The 18162-nt window shown below is 55.2% G+C and overlaps 1 protein-coding gene across 6 annotated transcripts in view; it reads right to left on the bottom strand.

Annotated features, from left to right (window-relative positions):
• ABR (ABR activator of RhoGEF and GTPase) overlaps positions 1 to 18162 on the bottom strand; it is a 182699-nt gene that overhangs the window by 22227 nt on the left and 142310 nt on the right. For 5 of the 6 annotated variants that reach the window (XM_019429659.2, XM_053892858.1, XM_019429661.2 and 2 more), the window contains 2 exons: positions 16693 to 16790; positions 16152 to 16283 (listed from right to left, as the gene is read on the bottom strand). In XM_019429659.2, coding sequence (XP_019285204.1) covers positions 16152 to 16283; positions 16693 to 16790 — 230 coding nt within the window. Of the gene's footprint in view, positions 1 to 1133; positions 1563 to 16151; positions 16284 to 16692; positions 16791 to 18162 lie in introns of those variants that run through there. The other variant, XM_019429664.2, reaches the window with a different exon arrangement.

Raw genomic sequence — 18162 nt, forward strand, 5'->3', positions numbered from 1 at the left:
TGATGTCACCTCTGGGAGGTCAAGTATGTCCCACTGGCAAGGGGTGAAACTAGACAAGGAGCCAACAGGCCCAAGATCCCTTCCTCTTGGCAGGTGCTGGCTGGAGGTAAAGACCTACACAGAGGGTCTCCCTTCCCCTCCTCCCCAAGCTGCAGGATGGCTTGGAAATCTCCATCAGCCACAGCCACAGCCTCCCTTGAAGGATGGGCATGGCCCTTGCCAGCGAGGACAGGCACCCTGCGACATCTTGCTTAGGCAGTGAATTCAGGGCACAGTTATCAAGTGCTTACTGTGTACTAGGTGCTGGGTCTGGTTCCTCCTCAGATGCCTGATGCCAGGGCCCAAAGCCAGCCCCTAGGCAGCCTGCCCAGCTGTAGGACAGTCGGCTTCTATCTCAGATTTTAATCCCCACCAAGGTCTGGGGCTGCAGGCAGGACAGGCAGTCCGCCCTGGCACAGCTTGGTCTAGGCTGCCTGCTGGGTCAGGAAACCCCTGGCACGCTGACTGGGTTGCCTGATGCCCAGCTGGAACTGGGCCAGCAGTCATCTGGGTGGTCCCTGACAAGGCAGGCCCCTGGAGGCTGTAGCCCCCAGACTCAGCACCACCACCACCTCCACACCATGCTCCCGTCCTCCCTGGTGGGGCATGATGCCCACAGCCCCGTACAAAGAAGTCTTACATGGCCAGTGGTGTTGAGTGCTTCTGCCAGTGCCCCTCAGCAATGTCCACGGGATTCCGGAAGGGGGTCCCACAGGGGGTGGGCACCCTGAGTAGGGGGAACTGAGACCCAGGAGCCCCTTGCTTAACCGTTCACATTCCTGCCTGTATAGACTCAGAAAGGAGCCAGGCTGTCCTCTCCCACAGGAGACAACAACCCCCCTTTTCCTGAGACAGGGACAGATGCAAAGAAAACAGCCAGGGTCAGGGGTGGGGGTGGCAACAGCATTAATCATCAAATTAAGGCCACTTACAACAGACCCACATGCCTACCCCAGCCTCTGTCCTAGGACTCGGTAATCAGGCAGGAGCTGTAGCGGATCTCCAAGGGGGGCTGGGGGGGGGGGGGACAGAGCGGCCCCAGCAGTCCCCGGCCCTCCCACCCACGCAGGTCCCCCTTCCCCCCCTCCTAGCACCTTTTGGCGGAGCAGCTTGCTGCGCACCCGGCCCCAGAGCCGGGCGCCCGTGTTGGGGGGCCGCTTGCTCCCTGGCTCCTCCAGCCGATCCAGGCAGCAGCGCTCCAGGGGCTCACAGACCGCCTTCAGGCTGCAGTCGGGCTGAGGCAGAATGTCGGTCATGCCGGCGGCAGCAGGACCCGGCCCGGACTACAACCGGGCCTGCGGTGCCAGCTCCGGGGACACGGGAGAGGCAGAGGCGCGGGCAGCCTGGCCGCCGGGGCTCAGCTGCAGCGGCGAAGATAGAGGGAGCGTGCGGAGCGCTCAGCCCCCGGGCTGGCCTGGACTGTTACTCCAGCCGGACAGGGAAGCGCATGGTGTGCGGCTCCGCTTTCTCCTCCCCTCCCCGGAGACTGCCTCCCAGAGGAGCGCACCGGTGGCGGCAGGCCCTCTTCTCCGCCTGCTGGTCCGCGCCAGGCTCGCAGGGACGCCCCAGTGCGTGCGCCACGGACCTCCCGAGACCGCGCGGGGACCCGCCCCCACCGAAGGAAGTGACTCAAAGGAGGCGCTGGCGGCTGCCCCTCCAAAAAACCCAACCTCCGGGTTTTAACTCTTGGCAGCCTGGGGCTCCAGCTCACCGACCCTCAGCCCAAGTACTGAATAAAGTTTGACAAGCAGCTAAACACAATCCAGTCCATTCCCCTCTCCATCCGCGGCTAACCCCTTCACCACCAGGCTGCTCCCTGGGGGCCTGGGGGATGTGAGGGGGGCTTGGGAGGAAGCCAGAGGGGGGTCTGCAGGGGGCAGGAGCTGCGTTCTGGCCATGGACAACTGCCCTTGTCCCAGGCAAAGGTCCTGCACTGCCCTGGAGTTCTGCTTCCCCTACTCTCAACTCCTGCCCCCAGGCACCTCCCCGGATGCCAATTTGGTGACAGGACCAGACATGTGTGGACTGGCACTCACAAACCACCTCTTCGGAATGTAAAGAATAACGAAGTTCTCCAGTGGGGCAGCCTCCTGGGCTCTAGGGGTCTGGAAGGAACTGGTCACCATGGGCCATTCTCCAAGGACATGAGCAAAAGCCAAGAATGACACTGGTTACAAATGCCCAACAAGAGGTGCCCCTCACACAGCCACTTTTAACAGTGGCCGCATGCACTTCACCAGAAAAACCCCAAACAGTTTTGTGCTGCCGCGGGCAGAGCCACTTTGGCAAAGGGCAATCAGCCACTTTGTCTGGGCTGGGTGGCTCGGAAGACAGAGAAGAACGAACTTGTTCTTTACCCTCAAGTTGGTAAACATTCTAACCAGAGTGAGAAATGAATCACCAAGTTAGAGCCTGGTGTTGGGGTGGGGGTGGGGGGAAGGCCCCCAGATGGTTAGGGTACACAAAACCCAGAGACATCACATTATGCAGAGCTGGGCTCACAGCAGGAAGGAAACCAACGTTTTCAGGATGCCAACCACGAGCCAGGTCTCATGCAAAGGGCTTTCAGATATCCAACTGCATTTAGGCCTTACAACTTTTGTGATGCCTGTGTTACTGTCTCCATTTTCTGAGTTTTGAGGACTGGGGCTCAGGGAGGGAAAATTCTTGCCTGAGGTCACACAACTGTAGCTGGGGAGTGACAGGTCTCTTTCAAAGCTTCTGGTGCTCACAACCGCTGGGCCTCACTGAAGTGTGGCTGGTTCTTTTTTTTCCTTTTTAAAAAATTATTATTTATTTATTTATTTGAGAGAGAGAGAGAGAGAGAGAGAGAGAGAAAGAGAGTGAGCGAGTGCGTGCAAGCATGAGCAGGGGAGGGGCAGGGGGAGAGAAAGAGAGAGAATCCCAAGCAGGCTCCATGTTCAGCATGGAGCCCGACGCAGGGATTCACTGCAAAGAAAGCCAAGACCTGGTCATAATAAAAGCCACCCTTTACCGAGCATTTACGGTGTGATGGGCACCGTGCTAAGCCACATGGATTAACTCACTTCGTGATTCCTCAACCTTACGAAGTCAGTACCAGCACCCCCATTTTCCATTTGAGGAAATGAAGGAGACCGGAAGTTGAGCACCCTACCCAAGGCCATGCTGGGTCCAGCCAGAACAGGCCCGGCGGATAGCACCACTGTCGTATCCTGCATTGCAGGATCTGGTTCTGCACTCCCTCTGCCTGGCGGGTAGAAGTGGGGTCCTGGAGCTCTGCTGGGCTCTGGGTGTCCCTGCAGGGTGGCCGGGCCAGCTCCATCTGTTCTAGGGCTCCACACTCCACACCTGCTTCTACACAGCGCAGACAGGGCTAAGCTGCCAAGGCTGCACGGAGTCTCCTCACATCTGAGCCAAAGTTGCCCAAAGTCGCAGCAGCTAAACACGGCCGGCCCATGACACCTTGCCCGGTACTCCCTGAGGGGGAGAAAAAGAGACCCACAGAGGCAGGGACATATCTGTGTCCCCTGCCCAGCTGAGGCCTGAGGCCCCCTATCCCTCCTGACCGGTCCATCCCTAATCTGCCTCTCCCAGGGCACCAGATGCTCCCTCTGAAGAGAGTCTTCCTCCAGTCCCACAAGGGGCCAGGCAGGTTCCCCACCCTGGCTGTCACAAAACCCATTCCTCCAGGAAGGCATCGCTCACTGCTGCAGTCTTCACTTCTCCAACTCATTCATTTCATTCAAGAGGCGCTGACTGAGGGCCTGGCTATGTGTTTGACCCTGGGTGTGGGGCTGAGGAATCATCACAGACATGAATCGAAAGTCTGTGCTTGACAAGGCTGAGAGCCCAAGAGAAGAGCAAGACATGGGCTTAAATACCTTTAACAGGCAGCAGAAAAGCACTCCCTCACTTGACACATATCAAGTGTGTGCCTACCATGTGCCTGCCATACCCAGATGGCCAAAGCATCACCTTAGCTCTCATGAAACCCAGTCTTAGGCCTTAAGAAGAGCACAGATAAAGTGCAATGACAGTTGAAGGAAAGGAGAGCAAATTTCTAGTCAGAGGAACCGCAGAAGGCTTCTTGGAGGAGGAGGGGTTGGCATGAGCCTTGAGAGCTGTGGAAAAAGGCCATCCGCTTGGCTTTCCTCTGCAACCCTTCAGCTGACGTGCAACCGCTGGTTGTGTAACTGGCTGGGAAGGTGCCATTAACATCTCTGACCATGTCGGTACGCTTGGTACCATCAGCTGGTTAACTTCAAAACTGGCCCCTTGCTGGCTTTCTAAGGTTCTCTTCCTTCTATCTGGGTCATATGCCACAGGGTACAGTTTACTCCCCCAGACTGCACCCTGTGGGACAAGGTGTGCCTCCCCCACCACTGGATGTGTGGGAGAAGGGAGGCAGTCTAGATCCTGTTCCCAAAGCCCTATGCTTGCCTGTCATAGGAACCCCAGGCTCAATACTTGTCTGGGTAAAGCAAACTCTGATTGGGTGAAAGCTGGCCAACTGGTCTCCATGGCGACATAAGCGCCTTAGCAGATGGGTAGCTGAGTTGGGAGGCTCTTCCCTTGAGATGTTCATCTTTCCCTTCCTCCCTGTGGGCTGGGGGCTCTCTCTGGGACAGCACAGATTTGCCTTCTCTTCCCTAAGCCTGACTCACTCCTTCCTGGAATCAATGGTCTAGGAGCAGGCTGCAGGGGGGTTTGTGCAAGACAAATGTTCCCAGTCACTTCCTCAAAAGCGACCGTCTGAATTCCAGTCCCTCCAGCCCACCACAGACCCTTCCTCATCTTTGCTGGATGGGCTAGGCTTAGGCTGTCCTGACCACCCAGGAAAGGACTGCATCCCCTTCCCCCTTCTGTCCATCCCTTCCGTCCAGCCACACCTGGCAGAACCCGCCGCTGAGGACATGCAAGGGCCCCCTGTCTGGATAAACAGAGCCTGGGCGGGAAGGCCCACACGAACAGATGTCGCTGTCTTTGGAATTAAAAACATTCCTAGTAGACTGTCCTGTCTTCCCTCATCCCTTCTCTGCACCCCCCACTTCCAGGCTCTCTGCAGAAGGAACAAGAAGGGCCGCCCTTAGGGAGGTGCAGGGCCCTGGGTTCCACCTAAGGAGGGGTGTATATCTGGGGCGGTTGGGGCCAGGCACCCAGCACAAGCCTGCATGAGGCAAAATCGTGTTAAAGTGATCAGTAGCGGCATCACTGAAGAAAAAAAGGTCAACAGGGAATAGATGCAGCCTGAGATGTGTGGGCGGGAGAGGCAGGGACTGCCACCAGTGCTGCCTTGGTGACAGCTGGGGGTGGGGACGGCTTCCAGGCAAATCCTCCAGCCTGTGAATGTTAGGAAGAAGGTTCTTTCTCAGGACTTTGGGATGCTGCTGCCACTTCTCTGGAGTGACCCCCTTTTCCGCAGAAGACTTCCCTCTTCTCCCCCAGCCCAGACTAGAACCCTGATCCTCTATCCCTGGGATTGCACTGAGGATGGGGAGCAGAGCTGGGGAGCAAGGTGGTGGTGGACAGCATGATGGAGTCTGAAGCTGGAGGGCTGCAGAAAGGAAGCCCATGGCAGTCCCCGCCCAAAGACAGGCACAGGAGTCCAGCCTGAGAGAACCAGCAGGGCCAGCAGCCGGAGCCCAGACAGACCGGGGCCCTCGTGCAGGGTGTGCAAACTGGCGGGGCATGTGGTACATCCCAGAGCAGCTGTGAGAAAGCACGAGGACACTCCCCTTAAGATTCCTGGCTCTGTATCCCTGCATCCTTAATGTGTGTTCTCACCTCCTTCTGTACTTATCCTATAGAACTATACCAAATGGCACATCCCTGGCAACCCCTAGTGATTCTCATGGCATATTTGGTCATGGAAATGGCTGGAAAACCCACTGGAGCCTTTGGGAACATCTCGCTTATCTAAAACAAACCCCACCCAGGGACAGAGCGGGAAGAACACACCTACCGTGTCCTTCTATTTGTTCCCCATACAACTCATGGCCAGACCAGCACCCAGACCCCTTTGACTTCTTGCCTGCTCCTTCTCACCAGAAGGAGGTATGTGGCCAGGGTCTCCCAGCACAGTGTTGGGGGAGAGGCAGCCCCCCCCCCCCCCCCCCCCCGCCCCAGGCCTCATGCTGAAGACACAACAGCCTCAAACAGGAAGGTTTGAAAGTAAGTCAGGATCCAGTGAGGCCCTATGCCTTTTTTTCTCCTGCTCTATGATTAACCAACTCTTTTCCACTCAACTCTCAGCTCCAAATGAACAGAAGAAAGCTCCTGGGAGCCAGGTAACCTGGGCAAGAGTCCTGCCTGGTCACTGGAGACTCAGGAGCCACTTTCTCTCTCTGAGCTCAGTTTCCACACCTGTTAAAACAGGGGCTTGGACCAGACAAATGGTCATCAATGAATTTCTTTTTTTTTTTTTTTTTTTTTTTGCAGAGGACACTCTCTGCCTTTCTTTCCAAATGAAATCTTATACCAAAGTCTCCCTGCCCCCCAGTCAGATAAAAACAGAAGAAAGAAGAGGCCCCTGGCTAAAGCCCAGGATGGATGGGGTGCTCCAGGTCCCTCCCAGCAACCCCTAAGCTCAGTAGGCAGAACCTGGAGCCCCTTAGCCTCCTTCCAGGGGATGGTTCTCATGAGAACTGCTGTTTCTCTTAACCACAGCCATTGGCCCCTGCTTGCCCTCAGGGCGGGGAGATGTGGAGGCTGGGGAGATGAGGGGCTTTTTAAGGAGACTTCCGGGTCAGAGTCCTGGCTCTGAACTCGTGTCTTATCTCTACTTTTCTCTCTGCTTTGGGAAAGCTGTGGGCCTCTGCTTTGCTGGTGTGGGTTCCCTTCGGAGGCCTTCCAAATGGATAACACTCACCGAGTCATTCAGGCTGGTGCTTTCTGGGTCACCTTGGTCCTGAAGCCAGTACAGCCCAGCTCTTGCCTCTAAGGGTATGAGCAGGCTAGGCTGTGCCCAGCCTCTCCTGTCCCAGCTCACGGGAAGTGGGCTGCGCCTGGGGGTCAGACCCTTGCGGAGTGCCACCACTGCTCACACCCTTCAATGCCGTGGCAAAGGCTGGGCTGCAGTGAGGGGCCATGGCTGGGTCTGCAGCACCCACAGTGAGGGAGGCTGGCAGACCCCATGTGAGGTGCCCCATGTGAGCATTCATATCCACCTCAGCCCTCACTCAGGGATGTCCCTGGCAATTCCTCTACTAAGTCCTTTTCTCAGAGATCTTTTCAAAGAAATCAAAAGCAAGACCACCCAGAGACCAGTTTTTTTGATTTCTAGGAAGATAAAGTTGCAGCCTCTGCCTGCAGGGAGCTCAGCGGTTACTGAAATGTACAGTCACCTCTGTAATCTCATTTAATATTCACACGGGTTCCAGAGGAAGCACTCAAGAGGTCACCTGAGGCCACCTTGCTATTAGGTGGTGGAGCTGGGATCAAACCCAGCTCTTCCGCCTGAGTCTGGGAGCCCCCAGAGCTGGGAAGACAGCACCCCTCTTGTGGTTTGTTGAGAAGCTGGATACTCTCAGGCCCTGAATGAGTCAGTTCCCAAGGTCCTCTCTGAATTAGCTTCTCTGCTTGCCACCCACCCGAGAGGTGGGCCTAGGGAGTGGGCACCAGGCCTGCCCTCAAGGTGGCATTCCCAAGAGGGGCAGGAGGGCAAGAGGGAGATTCCAGCCTCCAGCTGTTTCCTATTGAATGCTTCCCATCTCCAGAATCCACTGGGGCAGAGTCCGCCTCCCCACATCAGGAACACCTGGGAGGCGGAGGCGGCTGAGCAGGGGTGGAACGAGAGAGGTTGGAGAAGTGTGGGGAAGTCTCTGGGTAGCGGGGCACTGGCCCTCCCAAGGTATCCCGCCCCTGGATTTCCCCCATCCTGCTGCCTGCTCTCCAAGTGTAACTGAGGCATCTGGACCAGTCTTGAGAAGTGACAGCAGGTGGGAATGAACAGCTCTGAGACGGGCAGGGGATGGGGTGGGGCAGGACAATGGCTCCAGTCCCAAGACCTCTGGGAGGAGGCAGTGTCTGAAGCAGGGAGAGGAACAGTGCTGGCACCAAACCTCCCCTGTCCCCATGTGCCTCTGGGCTGGCCTGGTGGTGGTGGCAGCAGCAAAGAGAAGAGCCCTGCGTGGGCCAGCTCTGAGAACAGCAGGCAGCAGGGATACGAAACGCAAACTCTAGAGGCAGACGCTTCCCCTGCTTGTGCACATCAGGACTGAGGCTGGGTACAGGGGAGGACTCCACCTTCTGGGGGGAAAGGCCGAAACACCATTCCCAGCATGGCCACTGCAGCATCCCAGGGGAGGGAACTGCCTAGCATTGTGGATGCCAGGCCAGGGGTTGAGGGCTGGGGTGGTGGAATGAAAGGGAAAAGCCAGCCCCAAGGCTTTCTCATAGCTGCCCCCACACCCTTAGGTAAAACCAGGCCATTCCCAGGATCCAGGGGCCCAGCAGTGGTCAGCGCAGCCCGAAAGACGATTGGGAGAAGGTGTCAAGGACCCACATGAATGTCCCTCTGTTGATCCCACCCAGGGAGGGACCCTGGCACCTCCTGGCACCAGCCATGAAGAACCAGAGTGGGCAAGAGCTAAAAATGTCTGGGTCAACCAGGCCTCTGCCCCAGAGCCCAGGCTCCCAGAGCAATAAAACTGACATGCCTGGCCCTCCAGCAGTCAAACAGGGACAATAGACCCCTCAAGGGCCAAAGACAGGGATGTGGGGTGGGGGAGAGCCCTTGACTCCTGCCCTAGCAGGCTCCTGACCCACGCTTACTCTGAATTTCCTCATGCTCTGCAGAGTAATTGAAACCAGAAACAACTCTGGGCCAACAATGGCCCCTTGTTCCCGGCTCCTCACTCACTTTGTGCTCTAGGCCTGACCGCACCATGCCAAGCTGAGAGCTGCACCAAGGGAAGAGCCCAGGGCTGCTCAGTCCAGGGTCCAGGCAGGGAAATCTTGGCTGCCGGGTGGTAGGGGGCCTAACCTTGACCTCCAGCCTACTCTGAGGTCAGTTCATCAAAGCTGGGTCTGACCTTCATCAGCATAACAAAATAGATATGGCCTCAGCCAACCTAAGGTCTATACAGAGGGGGCCACTTGCAGGTGACAGCCTTTGGGAGGGGGTGCTGCTTGACGAGCTATACCTGGAGTCCCTGTAGGAAGGTGGAGGACAGTGTATCTGGACCTGCCAGTTTGGGCAAAGGGCTGTCATTATTAGATGAGCACGGACTCTGTGCCAGCCCTGTGCCAAGGGCTTCATGGACTTCCACATTCAATTCTCATTAGGACCCATTTTACGGATGAGAAAACAGAAAATAAAGTTAACTTACTCTGTTCTCCCAACTAATGAAAGAAGAAAGCTGAACTCTGAACCCCAGATCTGTTGGGCCTCAAAGGCCCAACGACACTGACATATCAAAATTCTCCTCTTTTCTTTACTACATGCTGAGGTCCTGTTCACTCTTCATATCCACAGCACAGTGCCTGACAATTAGAGGGTGCTCAGTATGCAGAAAGGCATGAAGAAGGTAGTGAAAGCATGGCTCTTTCAGGGAGGCTCCTCTGAGCCTTACAACAAGCTGGTGATGAAGGCAGAGTGGGAACAGTTATCCCCATTTAACAGATGAAGAAACTGCAGCCCCCAGATAGCAGTCTTCTGACCCTCAGTGTCAGGGTCACTCCCTCCACACTCAGTACATATAAACCATGACCTAGGGAAGGGCAGAGGAGATCCGAGGAAATAAGGGTCAAGGAGACAGGGATGCCTAAATTGGGGGAAAGAAAGCCAAGAGGCAACTGTTTTAACCAGAAAAGGCTAATAGTGACCAGTTGGTCCTCCACTTGTGGGGCCCTGCTTTCTGGTAATAGCTGGAGACCAATGAGCAGTTGGCTGGGGGTGGGGAATCTTGGGTCTGGAGAGGAGGAGGCTATGAAATCTCCACCCTCAAAGACCAGGCTTTTTCTCACTTAAAAGGAAGAAAGTCTAGGGGCGCCTGGTTGGCTCAGTCGGTAGAGCATGCCACTCCTGATCTCAGGGTCGTGAATTCAAGCCCTACATTGGGTGTGGAACCTACTTAAAATAAAATTTTTTTTTAATTAAAAAAAAAAAAAAAAAGGAAGAAAGTCAAAAATAACCAAAATGTCCATTGGTGGATGAGTGGATAAACAAATTGTGGTCTATGCATTCAATGTTATTCAGCATTAAAGAAGGACATTCTGGGAGGGGTACCCAGGTGATTCAGTCAGTCAAGTGTCCAACTTTGGCTCAAGTGTCCAACTTTGGTTTGTGGGTTCGAGCCCCATGTCAGGCTCTGCAGTGACAGTGTAGACCCTGCTTGGGATTCCCTCTGTCTCTGTCCTTCTCTGACCTGTGCTTTCTCTCTCTCTTTCTCTCAAAATAAATAAACTTTAAAAAAAAAAAAAAAGAAAAGGAAATTCTGCGGGCCCCTGGGTGGCTCAGAGCCGCCCGCATCGGGCTCTGTGCTGACAGCTCAGAGCCTGGAGACTGCTTCGGATTCTGTGTCTCCCTCGCTCTCTGTCCCTCCCCGCTCATGCTCTCTCTCTCTCTCTCAAAAATGAATGAACATTAAAAAAGTTAGTTTAAGAAGGAAACTCTGACACATGCTACTGCATGGATAAACCTCAAAGACATTATGATTCCACTTCCATGAGGTCCCTGGAATGGTCAAAATCACAGACAAAAAAAGTAGAATGTGGTGGTTGCCAGAGGGGTTACCTTTTTTGTTTTGTTTTGTTTTTTAAAGTAAGTTCCATGCTCAACATGGAGTTTGAACTCATGACCCCAAAATCAAGAGTTGCATGCTCTACCAACTGAGCCAGCCGGGCATCCCCTGGAAAGTTACTGTTTAATGGGTATGGTAAGTTGGGATGATGAGAAAGTTCTGGAAAAAAAAAAAAAGTTCTGGAGATGGCTGGTGGCGATGGTTGCGCAACAACGTGAATGTATCTAATGCCTCCGGGTGACACTAAAAATTATTAAAATAAATTTTATGGTATGTATATTTTACCACAGTTGAACAAAAAAGAAGGTCTAGATATTGTCAGATGTGCCCAGCAGGGCTTTGTGTCCTAGTACTGAAGGCAGGGGACTGGCCTTCGTGACCTCCTCTTGAGTGTCATTTATAATAGCTCTGAACCCTCACAAGCTTCCAAGAGGCCAGGTCAAGAATGTTATAGAAACTATCCCCTTTCCCCTTCTGACATGGGCTCTGCACTTTGGAAGGGAAGAGGACAGAGGCAAGGCATCCTATCAGGCCTGAACTTTGCAACTGGGGGTGAAGGGCACCAGGATAGCTGGAGCCTCCTTCCTGGCCTGGGACCCTGCCCCTTCCCACCCCAGGGTCCTCAGTACTCCCAGGTGAAGCCACCTCCTACCCTGGGGTGTGTGTGTGTGTGGGGGGGCAGAGCCAAGGGTGGGGGCTGTCGCCACGCCACGTCTGGCTGAGCTGAGGAATGGGGGTGGAGCAGGGGCATGGAGGGGCTCCTCTGGCTTAGGTAGCTTCTAGGTCTCAGACTCCTCTTTAGTCTGGAGTCAGTGGCAGGAACCGAGCTATGGGGTCCTCAGGGACAGCTCTCCCCTCAGGCCATGCCAGTCAACAAGGGCTGGGCCCTGGGAATATGCTAATCAGCCAGCGGGTAGGTCCCAGTTGGGGACAGCACATCTGGAGCCTGGAGTAGCATAGTTGGAAATAGACTGAGATAAACATATGGGAGTCCCCTGGGGCCAGGGAGCCAAGGCAGACAAAGGGGGGCCTCCTGGCTGAGAGGTTCCTCGGTTAGGCGGGGGTGGGTCCGCAAGGAGGAGGCAGGCAGTGGGGGTGGCCTGGACAGAGAATCTGGACATACTGGCCTCTTGGGTCTGGGGAACAAAGGGAGGGCTCCTGACCGTGGAAGAGGAGAAATGCACTAAGCTGGGGGTGGGGGAGGCTCCAGGAAATTTGTAGTGACAAAGGGCAGATCCCTGAGGGTCACAGACTGACACCCACCCCATCTAAGAGCATTTTCTTTCATTCATTTGCCCAGCAGCTGACCAAGCATGACCAACGGACTGGGTCCCTGAATTTGGAGCCCCTGCTCAACCACTGTGGCTCTGTCACTCACCCTTTCTGGTCTCAGTTTCCTTCTCGGCCCAAAACAGGATTGGATTAAATGCCCCCTAGGAGTCCTCTGGCCTAAAACCCTTCTGATCTCTTCTTTCATTCATTCCTTCAATCTCCCTCTGACTTGTGTTACTCACAATCCCTCCTGCTCGGGGCAGGCAGGTTCTTTAATTTCCTGGGACACTCCCTGCACATCCCTGCCTCCCAGCATGGCCACAAAGGCCCTTTCCCCCAGAATGCCCACCCGCTCCTTTCTGCTGATCCAGAGCCTGCCCACCTTGCTAGAATAACACAGAACCTTAAAATGGCAATTCATGTGCTGGCCATTATGTAAAATGATTTTTATGAAGTATAAGATCTACTCTGGGTAATGTAATAAAAAAGGTAATTATAAAGACTACATACAGCCCCAGAAAAAAGGGAGGTAATGATATTACATGAAAATAGAAAAAATACAAAATACACACTGTGATTAAAGCTATATAAAAATTTCTATGCCTGCGGAAGGGAAAAGGCACAAAGTCGAATGGCTGTTTCAGAGGAGTGGGAGGAGGGACGGCTCGTGATTCTGTTTCAAGTCCCTTTACTATTACTGCAATTTTCCTTCTAATATAAACACTGCATTTGGAATTTTAAAAAATCCAGGGCTCTCAAATCCCCCTCACTCCACCTCCTCCTGGGAGCCTCCCCGATTCCGGCCCACGGTGGTCTTTCCTTCTTTGAATTCCTGCTGCACGCTTTTCCATCTTATTCCACAGGGAACAGCGGCAGGCAGGAGAACGTCTGCAGAGGACAGGGCTCTAGCCTGCCTCCAGTTCTGGTTCTGGTCCTGTCTCCCTCCCCAAGGGCAGCCTGGCGTTGGACAGGTCACCTACCCCTTTGGTGCCTCAGTCTTCTCATCTTTCCAACTGCGATCGCTTTCCTCTCCCACAGGGTACGTGAAGACCCCTGAGAAAACAGCTGCAAGTGCTGGGTGCTAGCTCTGGGGTGCTATCACCATCATTACTGGCATCTTGTTGTGCTCTCTTGTGGCTTGGCTCTCCGATCTTGAGGCCAGGCCCCTATGGATCTTGGAGCAGCCAGCCCATGGTGGGTACACTGCAGATAGATGGTAAGTCCCCCACCCCTGGCTCTTTTCTCTGCAGGCATGCTCATTCTGCTTCTTGCCAGGTGCACCAGGCGGTAAGCATCCCCTGCCAATGTAAAAGGACTCCAGGCTAAAGAAGGACTAGGCTCACTTTATACCATAAAGTGGGGTGCTGGGGCAGAATATCACCCTGGCTCCTTCTCTGGGCCACTAGCCATGCCAGTGCCCTGTACCCAGCCTGGGAGATTCCTTGATGGAGGCCTGGGGGATAAGGACACAGCACAGAGAGGGCATGGTTGCCCTGCACACGGTCAGCAGAGGCGACGGGCCTCAGTGTCCTCACGGGGAGGATGTAATTGTCATTTTCCTCGCAGAGCTGTTGCGAGGATCAGAGGAGATCATGTTTGGGAATGTGCCTCCAAGAGCCCAAGGGCTGGACACACGTGTTGCTGATCAGTGCTGCCATTTGTCTGCCACTAAATGCTGTCCCGCACCCCCAGCCTGCTGCTCCAGATCCCCTGCCCCCACTGCCACAGCAGGCAAACTCAGAGAGAGACTCGTTTCTGAGCAAACACCTGGAGCTCAGGAAACGGAATCCCTCGCTGTTCTTTGGATGGGCTGAGTAGGAAGGGGCTTAGAAAGAAGGTGGCAGACAGGCATGGGCCTTCTCTCCCCTGCCTCTCCTTCAGGTCACCCGAACATTACCAAAGATGGCCCCTATGGCAAGGCCACCTTTAGCTCCTTCCTCAGTGCCCGCCAAAGGGGAGCAGAGCCCTGTGCCAGAGGCTGGTGCCAATTCCTTTCCTTGGACACGTGGCATAAAGGGAGGTGGGAGCAAGATGTGGGAACAGGCTGTTCTGTGGCTCCGCGGGGCCTGGCCACATGGGACTGGCTCAGCGCAGGCTTTCCACCCAGCCTGGTGATCCACAGGGGCTCCGTGGGGCATCACGGGGGAGCAGGCTTTATGAGGCATGGCGCACACTGGGCAGGACACCCCCACCCCTCCCTGACCCACGGGCAGGAGGGCAAGGCAGCTCCATAGCTGAGGGCCAAGGGCTGCGCCCTGGGGAGGAGAAGGCTGGGAGACTCCGAAGTCCTCCAGAGAATGCTGGCTCTCAGCTGGCCGCTCATAGGCCCAGGTCAGCTGGCAGCAGGAAGGTTTGTATTTCTTTTAATATCAACTCCCAGGCATTTAACATTCCTCGAAGCTTAAACACAGAAACATTTTCCTTACCAGACTGTGCTTTCTTCTCTGCCAAACATAACCTGGCTTCCTCCCCTTCCCCCAAAGCCTCCATCTGCTCCTGTCTCCAAGACGTAATGATTTATGGTGTGTTTCCCCTGGGGCTTGTGAGGCTGACAGAAATGAGGAGGAGGAGGGAAGCAATGGAGCTGGAAGTTCAGGTGGGGACGGTGCCATGGGGCCCTGGAATCTGGATTCTGGGGAGGGGGGGTCAGGACCCACAATGCTCACTTGAGGAGGCTGCCCTGGATACCCTTTTTAACTCTCCCATGCCACGGCCACCAATGGCCCAGGAAGCGTGGCAGTCACTTTCTTGGCTGGGTATCTCCTGGGGCTGAGCGGGCCAGCCCCAAACCCCTTCCCCGCCTGTCCCTCCGGCCAGCCCAGGGATATGGAGATGGGGCCCCCACCCCTTATGCCTGCAGGAAGTGGGTTCTGAATTTACAGCCCTCTCTCTCATCTAAATTAATGAAGGACTGGCTTGTGGTTGCCTGGCAGCCCGGTTTCCCTGGTGACAGTGCTGAAAAGCAGGTCCCACAGCATCAGGAACGGACACGCACAGGAACACGGGCGACAGGAGGCGGATGGCCGGGCCCCCACCGAATAATGCCATTCCCCTGTTCTAACACTGAGGTGCAATAGGTGGGAGAAGGAAGAGGCCCATATGGGTCCCCAAAGGGCACTACCGCCAAGAACTTTACCCAGCCAAAGCCAGATACCAATCTCTGCAGCCTCAACAGGGCAACAGAGAACAAACACTTCCTTTGAAAAAGCATCATTCAGCCCCCCCTCCCCCATCACACCTGGGGCAATTAAGCTCAGAGCACCTAATGCCCATGGGCTCTGTCCCAGTGCTAGTTACTGCTTCCCTTGATTTCGTGGTCACAGAATCCACCCCCAACAAGGCCACTTGTGTCCTAAACAGAAGGTGCCAGATGGAGTATGGATGGCTCCATGCTGAATGTCATCCCTCCAAACCTGCATCCTCTTAATAGGTGAATGAATAGCAGCCATCTTCAAAACTGGCAGAATGTTCCAGAGACACAGGCTGCAAATAAACAAGGCTTTCAAGAAACACAGCTGAGGCACATATACTCTTACCCTGACTCAGGACCTGGCTCTACCAATACCCACAGAACCTACCCGAAGCCAATGAACTCCTGGCATGAGTAAGGCCCAGCAGCCCTAGCAACAAGTCGGAGACCAGCCCCCAGCAAGCCAGCTGGGTCCTAAGCCCTTCCAGCTTAGTGGCAAATGCTCAGGGTCTCACTCCTCCTATGCCAGACATTGCTAATCAAACACAGCATTCATGGATGCAATATAGCCTCAGAATCCTTCTCAGCACAATGTTCCTGGGAAAAGCCACCAGCAGATCAGAGTGGAGATGTGACAACCAAGGTAGGAGTCATCTCTCCAGCCCACCATGCAGGAGTGTGTGTGATGTGCCTGAGCCAGCCGTGAAGCCCAAGGAAGCAGGCACACGTGGGCTTCTGGAGCCATCTCCAGCAGGGGAGAACAACCACCTTGGGGAACTTTTCCCAAACCAGCTTTAGACCCAAGTCACAAAGGGCCAAGCACTTTAGCCAAGAGGGCAGGTAGGAAGGACTCCTTCCCAGTGGCACTGCCTCTTGGCAGTTTCCAGAGCCCTGCCTCGGTGCCCTGGCCGCGCCCGGACCCTCACCTGGATCTGTCCTTTGCCCATGATCTTGTCCACGATCTCGTTGTTGTCCTTGTTGACCTTGGTCTTGTCATAGCACTTTTCGTAGCACAGGATCCTCAGGGACTGGGAGCCCTCCAGCTCAATCTCAAACTCCTGGGGAAAGATGGTACCACGATCCTGAACTTCCAAAGCTGAGACACAAAGCTTCCTGGCAGGTGGGGGCCCCAAACTTGCAAGGTGAGAAAGGGGTGAGGGGGGCCCATGAGGAGCACATTGCAAGGCATGGAGGAACTTCCTCTCTTTCTGGAGCTCCAGAGGCCTCCAAATTCACTGATGAGGTGGAGTTTGGGCCTGAGCTAAAAACCCCATGTCTAGACGTAAACACAGTATCAGACACCAAATGAGCACGGAGTGGAGAGCAGAGGGGTTGGAGAGAGAGAATTCGCCAAACCAACAGGCTCGGCCACCCCCAGCCAACAGGAGGTGAGCACGGGGAGTGGGGTGGGCACAGCTGGTGATAAGCTCAGGGGTCCCTGTGGGGACACCAGCCCCCTCCACTCACCTCATCCCATTTGGGCTCTGTCGTGTCCCGGAACACCCTGGTTTTGGCTTTGCTGACAAAATAGCCAAAGGAATCCACCTCCAGGGTGCAGTACAGGTCTGCAGTGGGGACAGGCAGAGACACATCAAAGTGAGGTCTGAGACTCAGGACCTCGGGAGGGAAAGGGGGATAAATGCCTCTGTCCCTCCCAGCGTTCCTGCAGGGCAGCCCTCAGTGTTCCCCTTTCCACTTCTCTGCCCTCTTCTTAGCTGGCTCTGCCCCTCCCGCCTCATTCACCACCCTCCAGCTACACTGGCCTCCTCCCTCCAACGTGCCCAGCTGCTCTCACCTGAGGGCCCTTGCACTTGCAGTCCTTCATCCCTGATCCTGGCTTGGCTGCCTCATCCCCACGAAACCCATGGCCGAGGTCTTCACTGACCACGCAAACTGAAGAAGCTCCCCTCTCCCGTCCCTCTCCCCGCTGATCCCACGTTCGTCAACAGGGCATCTGGCATTGGAGGTGGGAGGCTCTGGAGGGCATTTGGCCCCTGGGCGCTATAAATCTGGAGCAACCCCCACTCGCTGTGACAAACCCAAAACGCGCCCCCCCCCGCCTTCCAAAAGCTCGGTTTGTTTTCTTCATAGCACTCGACTTTAACTCAAGTTATCTTTCTGCCCGTCTGTCTCCCCTCACTACATCGACACCACACAGGCAGAAGCCTGGTCCTCCTAGCCACCAGTGTACCCTCGGCACCAAGGACAGGGCCTGCACAGAGTAGGCACACTGTGAGTATTTGCGGGATGAATGAATGAATGAAGCTCTTACCACCACCCCAAGTGCTTCAGGTGACAAAGTGGTGGAGGGCTGGGGTGGGAGGAAGGGGAGTTTTCCCTAGTGTTTCCACCTTGAACCGTGGCCTTTAAGGCTGAAAATCTTCTCCCCTCCACTCCGAGATCCAGCTGATGCGGCCACAACACTGGGTAGCCACCCCAGGCACTCTGCAAATCCACAGACTCCCTCTGGGGCTCAGACCCTGGCACCCCTCCCCCTCCATGGGACCTGTCAAGGTTGTTTCCCAGGGTAAATGGTGCTTTGGAGGTGCTTTGGGGGTATTAGAGCCAATCCTCTGACTTGTGAATCAAGGGGCAGAGGTCAGAGGGGGGACATACATGCCCCTCCCAGGCCCCCGTTAAAGGGCTTTCCTCAGAAAGGAGAGAGGATGGGGCTGCCCCCGAGTTGTCTCTGGCCGGGTGTGATGCAGACCAGATATAGCTGGGTATCAGAGCACACTGGAATGTGGGCACGGATTAAAGCAGGAATCACGATGGTGTCTACATCCCAGGCCTGACAGGGCAGATGTAATGAACTTATTAGGACAAAGAGCCATGGTTGAAGATTCATGGGGCCTAACCCTGCGGACTTAGAGTGAACACGTGAGTGGCTCAGGAGGCCGGTAGAGGGAGGAGGTGGGGACAATCTGGAGGTCAGGA

Source organism: Panthera pardus, unplaced genomic scaffold (genome assembly GCF_024362965.1).
Source record: "Panthera pardus isolate Hobbes unplaced genomic scaffold, ASM2436296v1 HiC_scaffold_3, whole genome shotgun sequence".
In the NCBI taxonomy this organism is placed as follows: domain Eukaryota; kingdom Metazoa; phylum Chordata; class Mammalia; order Carnivora; family Felidae; genus Panthera; species Panthera pardus.